General features: G+C 45.2%; 2 protein-coding genes across 4 annotated transcripts; one reads left to right on the top strand and one right to left on the bottom strand.

Annotated features, from left to right (window-relative positions):
- Positions 1-323: 323 nt before the first annotated feature.
- On the bottom strand, positions 324-8,976 carry LOC128345582 (cystatin-B-like). Of its 2 annotated transcripts, none has more exons than XM_053297761.1 (3): positions 8,845-8,976; positions 3,737-3,838; positions 324-768 (listed from the first exon to the last, which is right to left on the bottom strand). In XM_053297761.1, the coding sequence occupies exons 1-3, from the start codon at positions 8,908-8,910 to the stop codon at positions 640-642; spliced, it is 297 nt and encodes a 98-aa protein (XP_053153736.1). In that variant the 5' UTR covers positions 8,911-8,976; the 3' UTR covers positions 324-639. The 2 variants fall into 2 exon arrangements, with proteins under 2 accessions (XP_053153736.1, XP_053153737.1); XM_053297762.1 differs by lacking the exon at positions 8,845-8,976 and adding an exon at positions 8,603-8,726.
- Positions 8,977-9,070: 94 nt separating this feature from the next.
- Positions 9,071-23,483, top strand: LOC128345581 (butyrophilin subfamily 2 member A2-like). 2 transcript variants are annotated; one of them, XM_053297759.1, is made up of 5 exons: positions 9,071-9,143; positions 12,604-13,101; positions 13,487-13,891; positions 19,375-19,659; positions 23,162-23,483. In XM_053297759.1, exons 2-5 carry the CDS (start codon positions 13,041-13,043, stop codon positions 23,194-23,196), a joined length of 786 nt encoding a protein of 261 aa, XP_053153734.1. In that variant the 5' UTR covers positions 9,071-9,143; positions 12,604-13,040; the 3' UTR covers positions 23,197-23,483. The 2 variants fall into 2 exon arrangements, with proteins under 2 accessions (XP_053153734.1, XP_053153735.1); XM_053297760.1 differs by lacking the exons at positions 9,071-9,143; positions 12,604-13,101 and adding an exon at positions 9,158-9,830.
- Positions 23,484-23,907: the final 424 nt, after the last annotated feature.

Genomic DNA, 23,907 nt, shown 5'->3' with positions numbered 1-23,907 from the left:
ACTCAATCACCTCACAGTCCTACCGCCCTGCTGTATGTCTGGACCAGGTTTCAGCCACAGCAGATGGGCAGTGACTATTACCCAAATGGAGTCCCTCCTGGCAGAGGAGATATCTAAGTGAAGTATACTCTACTCAAGGAACCTAATGTGTGTACTCAGAGCATGTGGTCACCATGGGCATCCCCTCAATCTTGTCAGGCCAAATTAAGGTGCTGCTCCCCCTGCCGATTCAATACTTTCAAGGGAGCTGTCCAGATATCCATTATATCTCCAGCAAGCTTCTAGGCTTGCTTTTCTGAAAAGAGGTGCAAAACAAGGGAAAGGTTGTTTCAAGCATGTGCTGTATTTACTAAAAGGCCAGCAAATTTTGGAAGATTGTGGGGGTAGGAAGGTGCTATTGATATAACATACAAAGAACAAATGCACATCAGATGTACAATAATTCTTGTGAATATCATGATTACTTGCAAGCACAGGAATACAGTATAATCAAGACATGGTTAAACCGCTATGGATTCAAAACCCCATACTTGCAAGGATGCGATAGAAAGAGGAAATTATTCTTTGCATTTGCAAAGTAAACACTGATTTAAAAAAATTAAGAGGTGCTAGAGAAACTTCACATACAAAAAAAAAGTCCTAGAAGTAAGTCAGCGCATCGTGCTTTGCTTTCTTGCTTTGGTAACTGGTAAGTTGCAGTGGTTTGTTTTCACAAGGCAGGCTTCTGAACACTCGCAGGTGAAGGTACTCCTCATCGCCAGCATGGACCTGAAAGAAAAGGGACAGAAAAATGTTATGGCGTGAAGGTCTGAGGATGGGTGGAGAAGAGTCATCCTACAACCTCAGGAACTCTCCCTTATAGGGTGAAAATGCTGATTTTCCCCAGTTACACCTTTCTGAAAGAAGGATTACATTTCATGTGTCCATTACACCAAAACACACACACAGACACACACAGGTTTCTGTCTAGTCTACTCTCTTGTAAAGCAAACATCCTCACCCTCACAACATTCCTTTTTGGATCAGATCTCTTCAGGGACATTCATACTATCCACCACTCTACGCGGATACCTACCTGGCTATAGAGCCAACAGGAATGATTGCAGAGCCAGCACAAACTGAGGCTATTCACACGCGCATACAAAACTGCCCAGTTTTGCACACGCGTGTGAACCACCGGGATCAGGCCCAATCCCGGCAGCAAACCCACTTGAGGAGTCTTCCTCCAGAAGGAGGTTAGGAGAGTGCTTGCTCTCCTAACCTCGTTATTTTGATCATCTGTCACCCACGGCTGCCCAACTGCGGCGCCCTTGGAGAGGGGGGATCCTCATAATGCACTGCGCACTTGTGTGGTGTATTATTGGAGCTTCAGGGGGCAGCAGCCAGTGCTTGTCTGGGCAGGGGGAAGCCAACAGATCTTCTGTGGGGAGGTAAGCTCTTCAGGGCTTCCACCGTGCAAACCCGGCAGCCTTTTCTCACTGCTCATGAGAAAAGATTCACCGTGTAGTGTATTGCAGGGATTCTCATATTTGGGCCCTCAGATGTGGTTAGACTACAACTCCCATTATCCCCAGCCACAAGGCCTATAAAAAACACAAGGCCTACTTCTGGGGGAAAGTGGGTCTTTCTCTATTCAAAATAATCTCCTGTTCTCCCCCAAAATTAGCACGTCATGGAGAAGGCTAGACATTCTTAACAACATGCAGGAAAACTGGGGTGCACAGAGGAGCATTAATCACATGAACACTCACCTGCAGTTTGAAATGCTAGAAGCACTACACAGATTTCCCATCTCAGCAGGGCTTAGGCTCGACTTCCCCATGTATTGATCATACCAGTGCAAAATCGTTTTATCTTTACGGGTTAAAGATAAATGTGGACAAGCTGCTTGGGGCAGTGAGGCCTACCACTTGTTCTCTGGACCCTTGCCTGACTTGGCTGCTTCTATCTAGCAGGGATATTATTGGAGGTGGCCTAGTTAATATCATAAATGCATCGCTGAGGGAGGGTAGGGTGCCTCCTGTTTGAAGGAGACAATGGTTAGACTACTTCTTAAGAAGCCTTCCCCGGATCCCTCAGCGATGGATAGTTATAGGCTGGTCTCCAATCTCCCTTGGTTGGGCAAGGTGATGGTCAACCACCTCCAGGCAATTTTGAAGGAAACTGATTATCTAGATCAATTTCAAACTGGCTTTAGAGCTGGCTATGGGGCTGAGACAGCCTTGGTCGGCCTGATGGATGACCTCTACCTGGGAACTGACAGACAGAGTGCAACTCTGCTGGTTCCTTTGGATCTCTTGGCAGCGTTCAATACAATCGGCCATGGTATCCTACAGTTGAGGATAGAGGGCACTGCTTTGCAGTGGTTCCACTCCTATCTCTCGGGTAGATTCCAGATGGTGGAGCTCGGTGACAGTTGCTCCTCAAAATGGTACCTGTTATATGGAGTCCCTCAGGGCTCCATTCTGTCATCAACGCTTTTTAATATCTACATGAAATCACTGGATGAGGTCATCAGGAGATTTGGTGCTGGGTGTTATCAGTATGCCGATGACACCCAAATCTACTTCTCCTTGTCATCCTCATCATCAGGAAATGGCGTTCATTCCCTAAAAGCCTGCTTACAGGCAGTAATGGGCTGGATGAGGAATAGCAAAACTGAAACTGAACCCAAGCAAGATGGAGGTGCTCATTGCAGGGGCTCAGAATTTGAGGGATGTGTTAGATCTCCCTGTGCTGGATAGGGTTATACTCCCCCGGAAGGAACTACACTCCCCCAGAAAGTACATGGCTTGGGGTACTCCTGGACCCAGGCCTCACCCTATTATTATTATTATCATCATCATCATCATCATCATCATCATCTCAGGTGGAGGCTATGGCCAGGAGTGCTTTCTACCACCTTCAGGTGATCAACAGCTGTGCCCATTCCTTGAAGAGGATGACCTCAAAACAGTGGTGCATCAGCTGGTAACCTCCAGGCTTTACTATTGCAATGTGTTCTACATGGGGCTGCCTTTGTACATAGTTCAGAAACTTCAGTTAGTCCAAAATGTGGCAGCCCGAATGGTCTCTGGAGTAACCTGGAGAGACCATATTATGCCTCTTCTAAAAGAGTTGCACTGGCTGCCGATATGTTTCTGGGCAAAATACAAGTGCGGGTTATTACCTTTAAAGCCCTGAATGGCTTAGGTCCATGTTACCTTAGAGAGCACCTTCTTCTGCATGATCCCCACCACACATTAAGGTCATCTGAGGAGGTCCGTCTCCAGTTACCACCTGTACGTCTGGAGGCAACTCAGAGGCAGGCCCGCTATAACCGCTCCTGGGCTGTGGAATGCACTCCTGGCAGAAATCCATAGCTTGAATTCATGATTGGCTTTCAGGAGAGCCCTGAGCCTTTCAGGGTTTTTAAAAACTGTTTTAAATGTTTTAATTGTTAATCGTTTTATGCTTTTTAAAAAATTGTTCTGTAATGATAGTTTTTAAAAGAATTGATTTCTAAGTTTTATTTTGATTGTTGTGCACTGCCCAGAGCCGTTTGGATGGGACAATATATAAATATAATAGATAAATAAATAAAATAGGCACAAAGTACTTGAGTTGTAGCAATATGTGAAGAAACCAATTTATAGCTATTGTCCAATCTGAACAGACATCGGTAATGAGCTACATACACACAAGAGCAAATGCTTGGCTATAGGATTGTTCATAAAGGATTGAGCAGATATGGTACCTTGATGAAGTAGTTTGTTCCAGCAACCACTTGCGATTTAAATGCAATAGCAGTGAAGATTTCAAAGCTTCTGCCTTCTTTTTCTTCCACCTGTGCCTTCACCTTAGGTAACAAAAATGGGAAATGGAGACAAAGGTTGAATGGAACATATGAAATACCAAGTCATACGACTGGTTCATCTAGCTCCCTACTGTCTACACCAGGGCCTGCACAACATGTGGCCCATGGGCCGGATCTGACCCAAGGCACTTAACACCTGGCCCACTGTTACCCACCCTCCTTCCCAGCGCCATCTAGAGAAAGCAGGCACCATGCCTTGGCGCTGTTGCCCCTGGTTCTTCTGTTCCCACACTGACCTCTCTCTTGACCCCTGCTAACCTTCTACCATGGCAATTCTCTTTATTTAGCAGGGGGAGAGTAACTGGCCCTATCCACCCCCAGCAAAGCACCTCCAGTGACTGTTGCTGGTGTCTATCTTATGTTTCTTTTTAGATTGTGAGCCCTTTGGGGACAGGGAGCCATCTTATTCATTTGTTATTTCTCTGTGTAAACCGCACGGAGCCATTTTTGGAAGGGCGGTATAGAAATCGAATAAATAATAATAATAATTTGGGCAGTGGCAGGAGCAAAGAAAGAGGGCCAGGATATGAGCGAGAAAGAAGTGGGGGCTGGAGGAGGCACAGCCAGGGCCTAGCTGCACGTGGCAGAGGAAGTGAAGGCAAGGCAGCTAGGGAGGGGAAAGGGCAGCGGGGAGGTGCCTTCTCTCCTGCCACTGTACACAGACAGGCCCTGGCTGTGCCTCCTCCAGGCCCCACTTTTGTATCTACAACAACAACAATTATATATCGCTTTTCAACAAAAGTTTCCAAAGCAGTTTACATAGAGAATAAATAAATAAGATGGATCCCTGTCCCCAAAGGAATCACAGTCTAAAAAGAAACATAAGAGAGGAAAGCTGGTCCTGTGGTAGCAAGCGTGACTTGTCCCCTTAGCTAAGTTGCATATGAATGAGGGACTAAAAGTGTGAGCACTGTGAGATATTCCGCTCAGGGGATGGAGCTGCTCCGGGAAGAGCAGAAGGTTCCAAAGTTTCCTCCCTGGCTTCTCCAAGATAGGGCTGAGAGAGATTGCTGCCTGCAACCTTGGAGAAGCCACTGCCAGTCTGTGCAGACCAGGGCTGCTCAACTTCGGCCTTCCTGCAGATGTTGGCCTACAATTCCCATAATCCCTGGCTATTGGTCTCTGTGGCTGGGGATTATGGGAGTTGTAGTTCAAAAACAGCTGAGGAGCCTAAGTTGAGCAGGCCTGGTGTAGACTATACTGAGCTAGAGGAACCAATGGCATCTCAGTATGAGTCAGCTTTCTATGTTCCTATAAGACAGACGCCAGCAACAGTCAGAGTCTCTCTTTTCTTTGGGTGCCCTGCCGAGGGGTTGGAGGAGCTGCAGTCAGGGCCTGTCTGCGTGCAGCAGCAGGAGCTAAGACAAGGCACCCGGGGATGAGAGAGACAGAAGTTCTCTCTGTCCCTCTCCTTACTGCCTCCACTTCCACCGCCATGTGCAGACAGGCCCTGGCTGGGGCTCTTCCAGCTTCCACTTCTCTCTGGTCCCAGCCATCTCTCTTCGCTGCTGCCACCACACAGATGGGCCCTGGCACTGTTCTCTCTAAAGTGTACACACATGCATGCACTCACAAGTTTTCTAATATCCGCTCAGTTAATTTTAGATCCCGCTCAGGTCAAATCAGGAAGGCCCCATTCTGAATGCAGGTGCGCACACAGTGTCTTGATGCTGCCATCCAGAACAAAACTCATTCCACACAGAGATGGAAAAAACTAGAGGGACCACTGGGCCCTGGCTGCAGCTCCTACAGCCCCACCTCCCTCTCTCACAATGGGGCAATCTCTCTTAACTCCTGCCGCACTGAGGAGCCCTGGCTTCCTCCAGCCCCTCAGCATGGCAAGGCCCACGGGGACAAGAGAGAGAGGTTTTACTTGATTTTTAAGTTTTATTTAATTTAACTTTTAACAACCTTTATTATTGTATATTGTTTATATTAAATTACTTTAGTGAGAGATTGTTTTAGTGATTTTACGTGTTCCACTTTGTGATTTCAAAAAACTTTAATCTTTTGACTATTTTAAGGACAAGGGTGGTTTTTTTTGTTTTTTTGTTTTACTAATTTTATGATATTGCAAGCCAATTGTACATGGCTGATTTTTTTTCTTTTCAATTTGTTAACTGCTTTGATGCAAGCCTTGAGCAAGCAGATGGTCTACCTCTGAGCTATGGTCCCACCCTCAAGGCAGGGATTCCCAGCAAGGGTTACTAGTATCCCTAAGGGTACCTGAAGGACTCCCAGGGGTACTCAGGGGCCTCCTGCAGCCGTGCTATTTGTTCCCCATCTGAGGATTGCCAGCTTGAAGTTGATGCATCCTCAGCAATGTCTGCTGCACAAGCAGAGGGAGGAGGATAAAGACCCTCCTCCTCTGCTCCTGACTGGCTAGTTACATGCTGAAGCTCAGCATACCCCTCCCCTCAGCCTGATAGACAGACTTGCTTATGAGGAACTTAGGCTTGATGTGAGCAACTGACTGTAGTACCTGTTCCCCTAAATGTAACATTAAAGTGTGTGTCTTTATGTATAGATTAGTAAAAGGGCTTGCAATCTGCAAGCCCATGAACATCTTATCTCTCTGTGACTCTAGGCTTTTCCTGGCTCTATAAGGCCTCATTCCCCATGCTTTCCAATGAGAGAGTTTATCCACATTTTCCAGGAGATCACAGAATTTTTCTAGGGTTTGGTAGTCTGGGAGAGGTATGGGACCTACCTATGAAATTGGCATATCTATCTTTTGTGGTTTGGTCTGGGAGTTTCATGTCAGTCAGTCCAGTCCAAAGCAGTTTTGTATTATAGATATATACATTCACATGTATTTATTTTTCTAAGTAAACCACTTTGAAAACTTTGGTAAAGAGTAGTATATAAGTAGTAGTAATCAGATGGACTACTGCAATCACTGGCTTACTAGTTACTTACAAGCAGTCTTACTGAAATTAATGGGAAAAATTTACTTGTCCACTAATTTCAATGGGAGTACTCATAAGTAACTTACTGTGTAAGCCAGCAACTGGAGAAGCCTGTATCATAACATTTAAGTGTGCGTATGTAAACACACAGTATTTCTATGGGGTACCTGAGCTGAAGGTTTGTGACAGAATAGGTATACTTGTTTTTAAAAGTTTGGGAACTTCTGCCTAAAGGGAATGTCGTACAGCAGACAGTGCTCACATGGAGTCACCCATCAAAAGGTAAAATTTATTTCTTATTTCTTATATTTATATCCCACTCTTCCTCTGAGGAGTTCAAAGTACATGGTTATTTTTATCCTCACTACCCCTGTGAGGTAGGTTAGGCTGAGAGATACATGACTGGCCCAGAGTCACCCTGAGAGTTTCATGGCTGGATGGGGATTTGAACTCGGGTCTTCCCGGTCCTAGTCCAGCACTCCTACGCACACTACGCTATGCTGGCTCTCAAACCAAAGCAAACACTGCTTAGCAATGGGGACAACTCATGCTTGCTACTACAAGACTGGCTCTCCACTCCTTGCTTTGCAAACCATGGAAATCTGGAACCTATGAAACTCACACTGAGGTGTAGGTATAATTGAACAGGGGACAGGTGTCCCCGGGACTCTGAGGGAAAGGGGGTCCACCAGCTGAGTGATAGCTTGCTCTTTGATCTCCCCTTCCTTGCCTCTCTGAAGGTGGTTACGAGGCAAGCAGAAGCCCTTTACTTTTTGTCCCAGAGCCCTTCCTAACCTTGCTATGGCCTTGGATGACTGAACACTGTCTTTAGTCATAAGATTAGGTGTCAGAATTCAAACACGCTGGTTTACCCCACCTCCCCATATAGGATCAGTGGTGTATTGGGGGGGGCATTAAACAAGCAACTTGAAAACATGCAAATAGCACATAGGGCAGCGTCTGCTGTCTCTTCTTGAGGTTCAATGGCTGTTTTGGATAAGCAGAAGTTATTTTTTCCTTAACCAAAAGGCTGTGCCCGCCCCCCCTTCCATGTTGGTGAATGAGTCACAATCATGTGCAACCCCAAGCTAGACTTTTTTTTTGTCCCAGACAATCCCAAAGTGACTAAGCACAAATAATGCATGACTCACAGCTGAGTAGGGAAACTTATGTTATCACCACAAGAACACAGAAACGAGGGAACTCTTCATTCATTTAGGATAAAACAGGCAGCCACCACTGAAAATATGCAATGCAAAGCCTGTATAAGCAGTTTTAAAGCAAAAGCCTCTGTTTCCTTCATAGAACTTCCTCTCAGTGGCATACCATTCCCCTCTTTTGTTACTTGCATAAAAAGACCAATTACAGAGGACTAAAGGGGTGCTGTGCCTTTAACAGATGAGGCAAATCTGGCCAACAGAGGTGCAGGGGCGGGGGATGTTTGGTGAAATTCTTCCTTCCAGCACAAGTACAGAAGGCATAAGGACCCTCCCATTCTTTTACATCTGGCCTTCCTGCTTTTGAAGAGGAGAGACTCCGAGCAGGCAAGAATCCCACTTTTTTGTGAGCTACAGTCCATTTCCTTAGATGCGGCCACATCAGAATCCAGCTCTGGTTCACAAAGGATTCTGCCCCACCCCAAAAACTGTTAAGTGCTTAAGGCAGGCCTGCACAACTTCAGCCCACCAGATGTTTTGGGATTAAGACGCCCATAATCCCCAGCCACCATGGCCAATAATCAGAGATGATGGGAGTTGTAGTCCAACAACTGCAGGAGGCTCAAAGGTGCCCAGCCCTGCTTTAAAGTACCACAAACTTCTTAGCTGTTTTGTCTTACTAAGCTACACATCTCGAATTTCAGCAGGTAAAGGCGATGGCGGGTCGTGGGGAAGCCGGGAATCCACACAGCGCTTCCGCTTCATCGTTTCGGGTGCTGTAAACCACCATAAGGAAAAATGAACCCGACACCGGAAATAGTTCCTCCGAGGCCAGGGTATTCCTCCCCACCCCACCCCACTCCACCTTCCAAGTTTCCTTCTGGTTTATGGCGCTGCCGTGAGGCATCTGCGTCTTTCTTACCTCTTCGACAATCTCCTGCGTTTCTTTTGTGGCTGCCTTGGATTCGCTGGTCCCTCCGCACATCATCTTGGCACTCAAGGAGGGGCAACTTCTGCTGCGTCGATACGAACGGGAGGGACACACGCACGATCGGAGCAGCCACTGAAGAGGCGTCGCCGCGTCCCTTCGGCTTTTTTGTAGACGACGGTCAGCTGACTAGACTAGAGCGTGATGCAGCCCGTGCGAAGGACTCGCTACGCAGTGGGGCGGGCGCCGCCTCTGGGCGTAGAAGGGAGGAAGATGGGGCTGCAGGATCAGAGGTCGGATTGCGCGAATCCGCGGGTTTGGCAGAGGAGCAAGTGCTCAAGCTTACAGTCTTTTTTTTAAATCTCAGGAGACAGCAGGTCTTCTGCTTCATATGCGGGACATTGATTGATTAGGTGATTGGTTGATTAAGTGCTGCCAAGTCGGTGTCGGCTCTTAGCGACCACATAGCTAGAGTCTCTCCAAGATGATCTGTCTTCAACTTGGCCTTTTTAAAGGTCTCTCTGCGGGACACAGGCAGGTTAGCCAATACCAGCGCTAACTGCGTGTGTATGAGTACTTGTGAGAGATGAAAAGAAAGTCATTGCAAAATTTAGAAATACCTGAGACACTGCGGGGAAGGAGGCAGCAACGATGAAGCCTCCTCTGAAGCAAGCTCTGCCTGCTGGTACTTGCCCCGCGGAGAACTTTTTTCACCAGAAGTGATAGGTTTGTGGGACCTTGTTGCTGGCCAGACTAGAAGCTTCCACTCCTACCATTACATTGTCTGTGGTGGTAACTGTTTGCACCTATGGGACACATCACAGGCAAGCAGCAGAGGGCAAAGGATGTCCTTGGCATCATCTTTGGAATTAACTTCTTTGCTTGCTTCAGTAAAGCATTGCCCCAGCATGAAAATCATCAATGACACCCACGATGTGTGACGCTTTTAACAAAACATACATACTCAGGAGCATAGCAAGGTGGGAGCCGGCTCTGGGACAAAAAGTGAATATGGGTCCCACCTGCTTTCCTTAGAGAGGCAAGAGGCAGGAGAGTAACATGCAAGCTGTCACTCAACTGGCAGCGCCCCCCCCCATTTGTCCCCCCCCCGCGCCTTGTTCAGTTGCAGCTAAGTCCCTCCCCCGCCAAAGGAACACTACTGTTTTACAGCTGCATCACTCGTAAACATAAAGCAATCTTATGATTGTTTAATTCAGCTTTGTTCAGCAGCTTTATTCAGAGACCACCCAGAGACGCAAGTTTTGGGTGGTATAGAAATACGTTAAGTAAATAAAATAAACAACTCCATCTCCCTCCTTTTCCACCCTTTCCTTTCTGACTCCACACACCCCCTCTACAGGATCCCCACTGGGACAAACTCCTAATTAATAAACCATAAAAGATTGCTTGATAGTATACAACTACCAGATACACTTGTTGAAAAATGTGTTTTATTTATATTCAACTGGAGCACAGATATTAGTGATAACTAGCTGACCCAGCACAGAGCATCTGTGCCATAGGGCATCCCCCCACTCCCTCCACAACTCACTGTCTCTCCCCCACAACTCTCTCCCCCCCACAGCTCGTGCACTCCCCCCCACAGCTCGTGCACTCCCCCCCACAACACTCTCTCTCTCCCCCACAACTCTGTCTCTCTCTCCTCCCCAACTCTGTCTCCCCCCACAACCGTCTCCCCCCAACTCTCTCACTCGCTCTCTCCTCCCCCACAACTCTTGCTCGGTCTTCCCCCAACTCTCTCGCTCCCCCCCCCCACAATTCTCTCTCCCAACTCTCTCGCTCTCTCTCACCCCACAACTCTCTCACTCTCGCTCTCTCCTCCCCCACAACTCTTGCTCGGTCTTCCCCCAACTCTCTCGCTCTCCCCCCACAATTCTCTCTCCCAACTCTCTCGCTCTCTCTCACCCCACAACTCCCCCCCCACAACTCTCTCACTCGCTCTCTCCTCCCCCACAACTCTTGCTCGGTCTTCCCCCAACTCTCTCGCTCTCCCCCCACAATTCTCTCTCCCAACTCTCTTGCTCTTTCTCACCCCACAACTTCCCCCCCCACAACTCTCTCACTCGCTCTCTCCTCCCCCACAACTCTTGCTCGGTCTTCCCCCAACTCTCTCACTCTCCCCCCACAATTCTCTCTCCCAACTCTCTCGCTCTCTCTCCCCCCATAACTTCCCCCCCCACAACTCTCTCACTCGCTCTCTCCTCCCCCACAACTCTTGCTCGGTCTTCCCCCAACTCTCTCGCTCTCCCCCCACAATTCTCTCTCCCAACTCTCTCGCTCTCTCTCACCCCACAACTCCCCCCCCACAACTCTCTCACTCGCTCTCTCCTCCCCCACAACTCTTGCTCGGTCTTCCCCCAACTCTCTCGCTCTCCCCCCACAATTCTCTCTCCCAACTCTCTCGCTCTTTCTCACCCCACAACTTCCCCCCCCCACAACTCTCTCACTCGCTCTCTCCTCCCCCACAACTCTTGCTCGGTCTTCCCCCAACTCTCTCACTCTCCCCCCACAATTCTCTCTCCCAACTCTCTCTCTCTCCCCTCACAACTCTCTCTTTCTCTCCCAACTCTCTCTCTCCCACCAACTCTCCCCCCCCCACAACTCTCTTGCTCACTCTCCCCCCAACACTCTTGCTCATTTTCTCCCCCCATAACTCTCTCGCTCACTCTCTCCTCCCTCCACAACTCTCTCGCTCACTCTTCCCCCCAGCAACTCTCTCGCTTGCTCTTCCCACCCACAACTCTCCCACAACTCTCTCTCCCAACTCTCTTTCTCCCCCAACTCTCTCTCCCCCTGTCAACTCTCCCCCCCAACTCTCTCCCCCAACTCTCTGTCACTCTCCTCAACTCCTCTCTTCCCCCACAACTCTCTCTCCCTCCCCAGCTCTCTCTCTCTCTCTCTCTCTCTCTCTGAACATCTGCGACTCCGGCTGGCCCAGCCACTGCCACTGTTCCCCCTCCTACACACAGACGCCGGCATGCCTGGCTTTCTGGCCAGCTGCCCCCATCCTAGAGCTTTCCCCTCAGTCACTTTCCCTCAGCCCACTGGTGACCGCATCGCCTTGCCCCACCAGCCTGCCCAGTAGCAGCCACGGCTGGCCGCCTCCACCACCGGGCTCCTCCTCCCACTGGACGCCTCCGCTAGCCAGCCTCCTCTTCTGCCTGGCAGCATGACTCTAGCAGCCACCCACGCCTGTCAGCTGCCTCCTCCATCCACTGGCAGGGTTCCACTGGCCACCATTGTCATTTGTTATTTTCTGTCCTGCTTGCGTACTCTTGCAATATTTCCACCATTTCTGTCTTGCTCATGAACTCTCGCCAGATTTCTGCCACACATTTTTTCTGGCATGTCTTAGAGAATTAAATATATAGATAGATATGGGACCATATATTTATTTTTTATTTATTTTAACATATTTCTGTACCACCCAAAACTCACCTCTCTGGGCAGTTTACAAGCAAACAAAAAGTTAAAACAAATTTAGTTAAAATAAATGACAACAATATAGTCTTTAAAAATGTTTTTGGTATTTCTCTCTCTCTCTCTCTCTCTCTCTCTCTCTCTCTCTCTCTCTCTCTCTCTCTCTGTGCATACAGTATATCTGTCTATCTATCTATCTATCTATCTATCTATCTATCTATCTATCTATCTATCTAAGATAGATAGATAGATAGATAGATATGTGATGCTTCTGTCTTTACCTTTCAACTACCTCCACTAAAATCTTGTCAGCTGACCAGAAAGATGACTGGAAAGGAAATTGACCCCTCTGATCCTGACTTCTGGAGCATCTATTTGTTTATTTGCATTGCTACCATGTGGTTATTCATAATGGTTGGAAATTCTTGACCAAGGAAAGCAAACCCCTCTCCCATTTACTGGCGCTCTACAAAGCTAGTTTAAAGTAAGAATGTACACAAACTCAAGAGACACAGAAAACACACCTGATCTCTAACTCAGTGTTATGTATGTAGCTCATTAACTGGCCTCTTGGGATTATATGTGCTGTACTGCAGGGGCGCAGGGATGAGGCTCTGTGTTGCAGTTATTAGGAGGAGTCAGGCACTGGGAAAGCAGTGCTTAGTAGTGGACGGTGGCACTCCCTGCTGTAGATCCCTGAAGCTTGTAGAAAGAGGAAGCATTCTGATCCAAAGCTTGACTCATCTAGGATGGCTTCCCTCGTGCTTCTCATTTATCCATTACTGCTCACATTACTTATTTATCATGTTGGTAAGTAGCTGAAAACAGAATCATTTGACTTGATGAGATGCTGTTTATTCACTAGCATTTTAAGCTGGTGGAATCCAGTGTTTTCAGTGTAGAAGAAACTCAGTTTATAAGCTCATTGCTTACAAAACAGGACTGTTAGGAAAGTGATAATTTAGTGGCAGGATGATGCTTAATAATGGTACTTAGCATTTCTATAGTTTACTATAGCGTTCTTAAGAGTGTTTTCACATGCTTTATGTTGTAATTCTTATAGTGACCCTGTAAGGTAGAATACCTTACTTGAAGATGGGGGAGGCTGAGGGGCTTGCTGACAGACACCTTGTGAGTTCACGGCAGATGTACCAACTGCATTGGTGACTAACATATCAGCTGTTCCATTTCCTAGATGCTATGGCAGAGTTCAAAGTGCGTCCATTTGACAATATTACTCTACCCTGCCACTTCTCCTTTGTGGATAGCACAGATACCTTGGCTTTCACTTGGGAGAGGGAAGATATCAAGGAAGAGCATGAAGTGGAAGATAAAGATTTTTATAAATTTTTTGTTGGGCTCCAAGACTTTTACCAATTTTATCCCAAGCTGATATACAGCTATAGCAACAACAAGGAACAGACAGAGGAGCGAAATTCTCTGTATGAGGGGAGAGTCTGGGTCGATGAGGAGGAGATTCCGGAGGGCAGTCTGTCACTCATATTGGAGCAAGTACAGTTTTCTGATGAGGCTCTGTACATATGTAAGGCAAGTAATATAAGGGGCAGTGGACAAAAGAAAATGAAACTCATTGTAGAAGGTAAGGACATTTGTATACGTCCCACTGTTTCACAGGAACAGTTTATGTGTATATAACATGCATATGCCAGTGGTGGTTAGTGGCGGGGTGGGTGTGGGTGGAGAATGAGCTGCCTGTAGGCGTGGCTCATGCCTACTCTTCTCGCTCCCTCCCAGCTCTTGCTCTCTCACCTTCCCATGGCATTAACTCCAGGTGTGCAGGCTGGTCATTCACCAGGCTGGAATAGAAATAAGGTGCTTCATAGAGCTGGTTCAGATTAACACTGCCCGGCACAAACAAGAAGGCTGGGGACCCCAAGGCCATGCCCATCCTGAGGACATCCTGCTATGCTCTTGGGAGTGTGTGTCTGAAACCCAGGATTTTGGAATGCATGCAGAGGTGCATTTCAAATGAGTGCCCCCCTCCCATGATTAAAGAACACCAAGGCCACATTGAAACTAGTGTTCCCTGTGAGAGGGATTCCCAGATGTTGTTGACTACAACTCCCATATTCCCCAGCCAAAGGCCACTGCAGCAGGGGATTGTAAGAGTTGTAGTCAACAACATCTGGGAATCCCTCTTACGGGGAACACTGATTGGGACACCCACTGGTGATGTCGGGATGTAGATGTCAGGGTGGATGAACTCTCTAGGCATCCCTGGCTTTATCATGTGTGCTGGCCAGTATTCACCAAAATTGGCCCCATGACGCACTATTTCTAGCCTAACCTACTTCACAGGGTTGCTGTGAAAATATCACAAACAAAGGAAAATAAGGATCCATTCAAATGCATAATTTATCATACAAAAAACCAGCAGTGAAACAATAAACACAATAAAGTTCTTAAAGTAATTCCAAGTTGAATACTTACGCAATACCTATACACCCAGAATCCTAGGGCTTCATGAGAGATTAAATGTGTCAGTCTAGCTCGGGGTGGGGAGTGGTTTAACTTTTAAAGAACTGCACAGGGGCCCAATCCAGATCAGAGCCATGACATGAAAATAGGTGGGGTTTGACATTTTACTTCTGAGCACATGGTCATTCGAGGTTAGGTTCACAGGTAGGCTATCTTAGAGGGAGACAGCTGAAAGGTTATGTTAGGCTTATGTTAGTTTATGAATATAACATAATATATCTTTGGCAGTAAAGAGAGACAGCTTGGGATAGTGGTTAGAGTGCTGGACTAGGACTGGGGAGACCCGAGTTCTAATCCCCATTTAGACATGATACTAGCTGGGTGACTCTGGGCCAGTCACTACTCTCTCAGCCTAACCTACTTCACAGGGTTGTGGTGAGGAGAAACTCAAGTATGTAGTACACTGCCCTGGGCTCCTTGGAGGAAGAGCGGGATATAAATGTAATAAATAATAAATAAATAAATAAATAAAGCTTTGATATTCTTTACTGATGCAGAAAAAGCATTTGATCAAAGTGAATGGAAACGCATGAAGGACACAGTACAAAAGTTTGGTTTGGGAGATGGTTGGATTGAAATATTGTACAGAGAGCAAGAGCGTGCACATAAACCAGCCTAATCTGCTGATGATGCTGTTTTCTTTTTTCACTAAATAATAATTATTTAGGCTTAAGGAACTATTAGATTAATTTGGACATATACCTGTATGCCAGCCTAATAAAAGTCAGAGATATGACTGGATATAGAAATCAATATGAAGTAATTAATAGGTTGAAATATGCTAAATGGAAAAACTGAGCGAGATTTTTGAGTACAAACTTAAACTTTAAGGATTTGTTCATAATCTACTGGCGGGTTTCACAGAGAGTAGACTTAAATCAGAGACAATCCAGATTTGACATGTAGTTAATTTCTGGAAATATTTGCAAAGGGTCTTGTCTAGGACACATTAAATATTAAATCTTGGTACATATAGGCATAATTGGGAAAGCTGAATGAATAACTCTTGTGGGAAAATGGAAATTTCAAGCTGGAGTTTCAATAAATACAGCAATTAAAGAAAATCATGTAAAAATATTACAACTGTACAATATTACAACTCTGCTCCAGACGGAGGTAAATGTATATATGAAACAGCTTCAGGAGAATGCTGGAGATGTCAAAAACATAATGCAAGATTTACTCATATATGGTGTATTTGGCAAGTATTTTTGATCATGTGTAATGCAGGGTGTTTTTGAAATCTCAAACCAAATTCAGCTAGAACCACAAAGTGTATTTACTTAATGATTTGACAAACTCTGTGCATTTTGCTGTGCATATTAACATTTTGTTAACAGACAGTTCATGATTACCTAGCTGCAGCAAAAAAGTTGTTAAAATATCAGAAAATGAGTAAATTACCCATGTTAGAGGACTGGCACAGAAAAATCTGGTGAGTGATGATGATGTGCAAGTGCAATAATTAAATTTTTAAAATGGTCAGAGTAACACATTAATGGAATTCCAAAGTCTTATACATCTCTGTATCAATTGCTTTGGAACAGGAAATGTGAAAGTACAGGTGAAACTCGGAAAATTAGAATATCGTGCAAAAGTCCATTAATTTCAGTAATGCAAATTAAAAGGTGAAACTGATATATGAGACAGACGCATTACATGCAAAGCAAGATAAGTCAAACCTTAATTTGTTATAATTGTGATGATCATGGCGTACAGCTCATGAAAACCCCAAATCCACAATCTCAGAAAATTAGAATATTACATGGAACCAAGAAGACAAGGATTGAAGAATAGAACAATATCGGACCTCTGAAAAGTATACAGTGTACTGTGCTTGATTGGCCAGCAAACTCGCCTGACCTGACCCCACAGAGAATCTATGGGGCATTGCCGAGAGAAGGATGAGAGACATGAGACCAAACAATGCAGAATTGCTGAAGGCCACTAATGAAGCATCCTGGTCTTCCATAATACCTCATCAGTGCCACAGGCTGATAGCATCCATGCCACGCCACACTGAGGCAGTAATTGCTGCAAAAGGGGCTCAAACCAAGTACTGAATACATATGCATGCTTATACTTTTCATAGGTCCGATATTGTTCTATTCTTCAATCCTTGTCTTCTTGGTTCCATGTAATATTCTAATTTTCTGGGATTGTGGATTTGGGGTTTTCATGAGCTGTATGCCATGATCATCACAATTATAACAAATTAAGGCTTGACTTATCTCGCTTTGCATGTAATGCGTCTGTCTCATATATCAGTTTCACCTTTTAATTTGCATTACTGAAACTAATGGACTTTTGCACGATATTCTAATTTTCCGAGTTTCACCTGTACATGTATTCTCAGTAACATGAAGTGTACTTACTCATACTTTTGATTTGAAAGATAATCCATTTAAGAATATAGACTTAGACGATTTAAGGATGTCTTTATGAAGGTATACATGTATTATGTATACCTTCCACCCAGATACGTGAGTTTGGGGTGGTATAAAAATGTGTTAAATAAATAAAATAAATAAATCATGCTATTTTGTAGGAGGGGCACAGTTTGAGACCCCTCTTTTAGGGCTTCTACTCTTCCTTCACAGCCAAAAGAGCCCCTGGTGGCGCAGTGGTAAAACTGCTGCCCTGTAACCAGAAGGTTACAAGTTCGATGCTGACCAGGGGCTCAAGGTTGACTCATCCTTCCGAGGTCGGTAAAATGAGTACCCAGAATGTTGGGGGGCAATATGCTAAATCATTGTAAACCGCTTAGAGAGCTTCCAGCTATAGAGCGGTATATAAATGTAAGTGCTATTGCTATTAAGTGCTAAAAGTGTCTTTAGATGAACAATTAAATAGAAATAGAGGGGATGCAGATCCTAATAAACCCTTCAGAACTCCTTTTGGTTCAGAAGAGTCAGCAGCTTGAGTGCAGTGGAATAAGGGTTGTGGAATTTAATCCCTTGACCCTAGTCACCCCTTTAGAATCCCATCGGCTGTTATGGGCTCAGTCAGGCAACTTCCCCATCCCACCACCACCCTCAGCTGATCTGATGCTCAACTGCACTGAATGAGAGCCAGCATGGTGTAGTGGTTAGAGTGCTGGACTAGGACCGGGGAGAAAGTTCAAATCCCCATTCAGCCATGATACTAGCTGGGTGACTCTGGGCCATTCACTTCTCTCTCAGCCTAACCTACTTCACAGGGTTGTTGTGAGGAGAAACTCAAGTATGTAGTACACCGCACTGGGCTCCTTGGAGGAAGAGCAGGATAAAAAAGGAATGAATGAATGAATGGTGTCCTGTGGCTCCTGGAGATCCATGAGCATGCCCAGTCCTTGCCTTGTTTCATTCCACCACCCCCTCCCCGATTTCAAGACAATTTACAAACTAGTATTCTGCATACCTGAGGAATCTCCTGAATATATACATATAAACTTCTATCTAGTCTGTGCACACTCACTGCTCTACTAATAGGCACAAGACTAAGTTTGCTGTGTTTGTGTGGCGGGGTAATAATTAATTGGGAAACTCCCCTCTATCATAGAGTAGCTCCAGACTGCTGCACTGAGGCTTCCTGCTCACCTAACCTTGAACTCCAGCAGTGTAACACTGTAGTACCAGTGCCCTATAGCTCTGACTGCTGAAGTTTAGAGCTAGCTAAGCAGAAAACTGCTTATCTAGCCCCAATCTGAATAATACTGTGTGGACAAGGGGATATTATTATTTTCCATTTCCTGAGCTACATGAAGGGCAACAAAGACGATGAAGGCCTGAACCATGTCCTGTGAGGAACAGCTAAAGGAGCTGCATATGTTTAGTCTAGAAAAGAGAAGACTACGGGGAGACAAGATAGCAGTCTTACTGTCACAGAGAAGGAACATCCTTGTTATCTGAGGGCAGGACTAGATCTACTGGGTTAAAACTATGAGACGACAGATTTAGGCTACACATTAGGAGAAATCTCCTAACTGTGGGACAATCTGCCTTGTGTAGTGGTGGGCTCTCCATCTCTAGAGGTTTTCAAATGGAGTCTGGACATCCAGCAGCCTGGGATGCTGCGACAGTTTCCTGTACTGAGCAAGAGTTGGACTAGACTGCCAAGTTTCATTTCAACTCTTAACATTCTGATTCTACGAATGAAGTGGGGGTGAGAGAAACTAGGATATCTCCAAACCTATTTCCACACATACCTGGATACTTTGCCCTCACCACAGTTGAAAGAGTTCAGGGGTGTGTTATTTAATTAGGAAGGAAAGAAATGTTTTCCTCCAAACTTAATAAATCTCCTCCCACATACTTGAAAGGGGTCAGAGCCCTTAAAAGCTTACAGTATGCTAGACTGGGACACTTCCCTCACTCCTAATCCTTCTCCGGGGTACTATTAAGTGGTTAGGGGCTCAGGCAGGCAAAGTCCCTTCCCCTCCCATTTTCCTTCTTGTTCCTCTCAAGATTCTATTGCTCACACAGGGCATTGAGAATACTCAGTACTCAGCAGCAGGCTGTTTTGCTGGTTGCTTTAGAGCAATTACTACCAAGCTGACATTAGGTAATCACTAATTGTGTTGTTTTCCCCCCTCATCCCACTTAGATGCTGAAGAGCCACAGGTGCAATTCAGCACAGTCAATGATACACTTGTGGCCAAGTGCATCTCAGCAGGCTGGTACCACATGCCAAAGGTAACCTGGCGTAATCGCAGGGAAGAAGATCTGTCCAGCTACTCCATCACAGAGATTCTGGAAGAGAAGCAGGATGGGTCTTACAGAGTGGTGTCTCTCTTGATATACCCTGTATTACTTCATGAGATCTACACTTGTCATATTGAAGAAGATGATGTGCTTAACAGGCCGGTCCGATCCATCCACAAAGTCCCAAGTCAGTATTTTATTGCTGCAGGTCCCCATTGGGCCTTGAAAGAAGGATGCTGGTGGTATATGACCTCATAGTGTCCTTGTCTCATAGTACAAGGAAGAACATGTTGCTTTTTCACACATCTTCTTGAGGACAAGGTCTCAGGTCTATAGATAAAATGCAGGGTAGCATTTGGGTTCCATACTGAGGGAAGATTTATTTAGCTTACCAAAATTTGAGTTATTTTAGGGTTCCCTTTCGGGATGCAAAGTTCTAAAAGGTACACAAAAGGTCCCCCTGCCCCTACACTCACTCTCTCTCTCACAAACTAAAAAAAATCTGGTTTAAAAGAAAGGTTAAGGTGCCTACCAATTTAACCAAAAAGTATAGAAAGCATAAGTTAAGGCTGTTCTCTTAACTTCCGCACTACATAAAACAGTAAACACATTTTAGTCTCACACATGGTGCTCACTTACAACGTAGCCTCCACGCACCCACATTTTCTCTTAGTCATTCAGCCCAAATCCTTTTCTTCTGTGCTGGGGAAAGAGGACCCTGAAGCTGGGCCACTGTTATCTCAACTGTAATAAGTTATATGTGTTTAAATCCCCCTGCAATAGCTTATCTTAAACTGCAGAGCACAATCTTGTGCATGCTGAACCCAAAGCAAAACCAGCCAGTAACTGTAATTTATCAGAATATTGGACCTGTAGCCTACAGACTTGGGTTACCATACGGTGAAACAGACACATACCCATCTGTCCCCAGTTTTGTGTCTTCTTCATGCTCCATCTATTAAGCTTGTTCCACTCCTCTCCACAATCACTACTTATGCCACTCTAAACCAAAATGAATCTATTCAACCTCCCATATTAGCCTGAGCTCCAGTGTTCCTCCAGCTTTCAGAGGAAGATGTTTGGGGCTGAAAGACCATGGGAAAGTGTAGCTGGATGGAGGCTAAATTGTTAGCACATAATGCTATACTACAGAATGTGTTTATTGCTTACACGGCACTGAAGTTAAGGCAGCAGCCTTAACAATATCCATGCTTTCTGATGTATGATGAATGTCTCTCAAACATGTTTTTTGAGCCTAGCATTTCCTTTTTTTCTTGAAGCAGGAAAAATTTCACCATAATACTTAATGGTAAAGGTAAAGTGTGCCTTCAAGTCACTGTCAACTCCTGGCACCCACAGAGCCCTGTGGGTTTTTTTTTGGTAGAATACAGGCAGGGTTTACCATTGCCTCCTCCCGCACAGTATGAGATGGTCTTTCAGCACCAGTGAGGATTCAAAGAGGCAACCTTCTGCTTGTTAAGTCCAGCATTTCCCTGCTATGCCGCTTAAGGTGACTCTAATACTTAATACTGCACTTTAAACTACCAAAAGTACATAATAGCCCTGCTGGATCAGGCCCAAGGCCTATCTAGTTCAGCATCCTGTTTCACACAATGGACCACCAGATGTCTACTTCAGAGTAATCCTTAACAGGCCATTTACAAGTGCCCCTTTAGTTAAGGTTGATAACAAAACAAAGGTTCTTCCATTATAAGCTTCAATGTTCTATTTATAAATATGACAGTTGTTGAGCTAATAAGTCATGGTGTGCATGATCTACAGCACATGATGAGATCTAGAAATGTGTCTAATTTCAAGGAGATCTGATAAAAATTACCACGGCTACAGCAAGTTAAAGTGCTGAAAATGGACAATTGGATTTTTTTTTTGGCCCAAATTTTATCCTAACATTTTTCAAATTTTGATGAAAATGACTGATGAATGATGCTATCTGTTTGAGTTTGTCTAGGGACACAATCCTTTATTGGCCTGGTGAACATCTGAGCAGCTGTTCAAAGGTTTTCCTGCCCCAAAGTGGTATTCTCCTAAATTTCTGAATTCTGTTGTCAGCTGTTACTCATACAAAACCAATGCCGCCCCCCCCATCAGATCAGTATTCTAATTCTTATAGTTTCCATTAAAACATACTTTAAAGCCAACTGAAAACTGCAACCCTGGTTAGACTGAAAATGTACCCCAATTGGCTGATGCAATTATGACATTAAATTCCTGTTCTTCTCTGGGGCACTGAGACTGCAGCTTATTCTGTTGGGTTTTCTCTGCCTCCTTCTTTGCTGCCACCAGGCCCTAGAATTATTGCGCTGGGTGGGGGGATTCTTCCAACTTTGCTACCTAGTAATGAGGCGGTTGCAGCTCTGATTTTGGTGGGATACTGGGGCCGGGGTGCAATAAGGGACTGTTTCTCAGATACTGCAGGTCTTTGGTGTATGAGGTGGTGGTAGCTCCAACTGGGGTGTGTGTGTGTAGAGCTGAGGAATTCTCTACACTTCTATTATCACCACTTCTAGTGATCTTGGAAGTGGGGTATCGGGGATCTGAGGGAGTAGAAGGCAAGCTATAGGCAGCATCTTTACAAGGGGGTGGTTACTTCGTTACACTTAAGACCGAAGAAGCAGTTTCGAGTCACTCCAACGTCCACTGAGCCATTTTTGGAAGGGTGGTATATACGTCAAATAAATAAATGTATGTTCCTAAAGGCGAAATACCCTGAGGTGGAAGGGCCAAGATGAAGATAGGAGCAGGAGGGGGCTGGATGGGGAACTCGTGATCTTATGATACTTCAGCTCAAGAGATACCAGGGAGATCTATGGCATCACTTTAGGCATAAAAGCGCCCTCATGACCCCTGCCAAGAAAGATTCCATATGCCTTGGAATCCCTGCTCTTTAATCCTGGGTGTATGGAGGGCAGGTACTCTGACAATATAGATCCAGAAACACCTGAAAATCAAATTTTGAACTGGGTACTGATAACTTGCTTAAAATAAGTACACAAGCTCATTGTTCCTGCAGATATTAGTGAGATGAGTAGCATAACTCTTAAAATATAGCAATATTTTGAAAGGCAAAAAAAGGACACCCTTATATCAATATACCCCTCTAGAAAGTCTTCTCCTGCCCCCAGGAAAGGATAGTCTGATTTGAGAGCAGAATTGTGCTGGAAGACTAGACTTTCATTGGTGGATGAGAGATCTGCCTTGGAAGTTGCTGTCAGGTGGAGCCCAAGGATAACTGTGGTGCCAACTCGTGTCCAGAGTGCCTTTTTCTTTCTACCATTAATTGCAGAGGGTGTTTCTTGCCTTACTGTTAACTGCAGAGTAACCTCCCGCCATACACTTTTGGCTTTGAGCCTCCAATGTCAAATAACCACACAAGCCTAACATTTCTACTCCCAAGAACAATTCAGAAACACAAAGGCTGACATCCTGACTAATGCTGAGCAGGTGCAGCCCAAAGAAGCATGCATGCAGCGATGGCTGCGTTCTTGCTTCAGCATTGCAGGCACTTGGGGATGGGGGTGATTTCTGCAGATTTCCCCATCCCCTGGAAGTGCTCTGTGCAACCTGCAAATCATCATGAGTATGTGGGGGCCGATGTGGTAACAATTTAGATGGATCTGTAATGTTGTGGGGCTTATTTACAAGGCTGCTCTGCATTTCTTTTTTTCCAGAGAGGAAATACCATAACATGTACAATCACTATTAGAAATCCAGCAGCTGTTTAGAAGCCACCTGCAAAGGGAAGCTGCTTCTGCTTTCAGCCCATGAATTCTCCTTTGAGTACTCTTTGCACGGAATCTGGATGTAGCAGAAAGAAGAGAAGGAACACTAGTCTAGAGACTATTAATAGCAAGAACCTCTGCAGTGAGAAGAGGAAGTTTTAATTCAGGCAGACATATGAAAATTTCTGAAAGAAGGTAACACAAAATGATGTCCAATTTGTATGCTGTTCCTTGGCATGGAGCCTGCAAGCCTCTGAATAAATCTATCAAAATAGAACCAAGCAGTCATTCTCTGTCCATTTTATAAAATAAAGTTGTGCCCACTGAATCAGTGTTGACTCCTGGCGACCACAGAGCCCTGTGGTTTTCTTTGGCAGAATACAGGAGGGGTTTACCATTGCCATCTCTTGCACAGTATGAGATGATGTCTTTCAGCATCTTCCTATATCACTCCTGCCTGATATAGGTAGGAAACATACCAGAAGGGATTCGAACCACCAACCTCTTGTTCCCTAGGCAAGTTACTTCCCCGCTGTGCCATTAGGCAGCCATACAATTAAATGACTCTTCCATCCACATGTGTCAGAGTTTCACATGCACTGTTTGTGTAATGGTGCTTGCACTGAATATATTCTCCAGATTTATTTGTGAACTTACATGAGTATACAGTATAAGCCCCATCCCCAATGAGGTAG

The sequence above is a fragment of the Hemicordylus capensis genome, chromosome 2 (genome assembly GCF_027244095.1).
Source record: "Hemicordylus capensis ecotype Gifberg chromosome 2, rHemCap1.1.pri, whole genome shotgun sequence".
Lineage (NCBI taxonomy): Eukaryota > Metazoa > Chordata > Lepidosauria > Squamata > Cordylidae > Hemicordylus > Hemicordylus capensis.
This window is presented reverse-complemented; position numbering and strand designations above follow the sequence as displayed.

Coding starts and splice junctions, on each gene's coding strand:
- LOC128345582 (XM_053297761.1), bottom strand. CDS start 8,910: ATGATGTGCGGAGGGACCAGCGAATCCAAGGCAGCCACAAAAGAAACG. Junction 3,839..8,844: donor CGCAGGAGATTGTCGAAGAG/GTAAGAAAGACG, acceptor TTGTTACCTAAG/GTGAAGGCACAGGTGGAAGA. Junction 769..3,736: donor GAACAAACTACTTCATCAAG/GTACCATATCTG, acceptor CTTTTCTTTCAG/GTCCATGCTGGCGATGAGGA.
- LOC128345581 (XM_053297759.1), top strand. CDS start 13,041: ATGGCTTCCCTCGTGCTTCTCATTTATCCATTACTGCTCACATTACTT. Junction 13,102..13,486: donor ATTACTTATTTATCATGTTG/GTAAGTAGCTGA, acceptor TCCATTTCCTAG/ATGCTATGGCAGAGTTCAAA. Junction 19,660..23,161: donor ATCCATCCACAAAGTCCCAA/GTCAGTATTTTA, acceptor CTTTTTTTCCAG/AGAGGAAATACCATAACATG.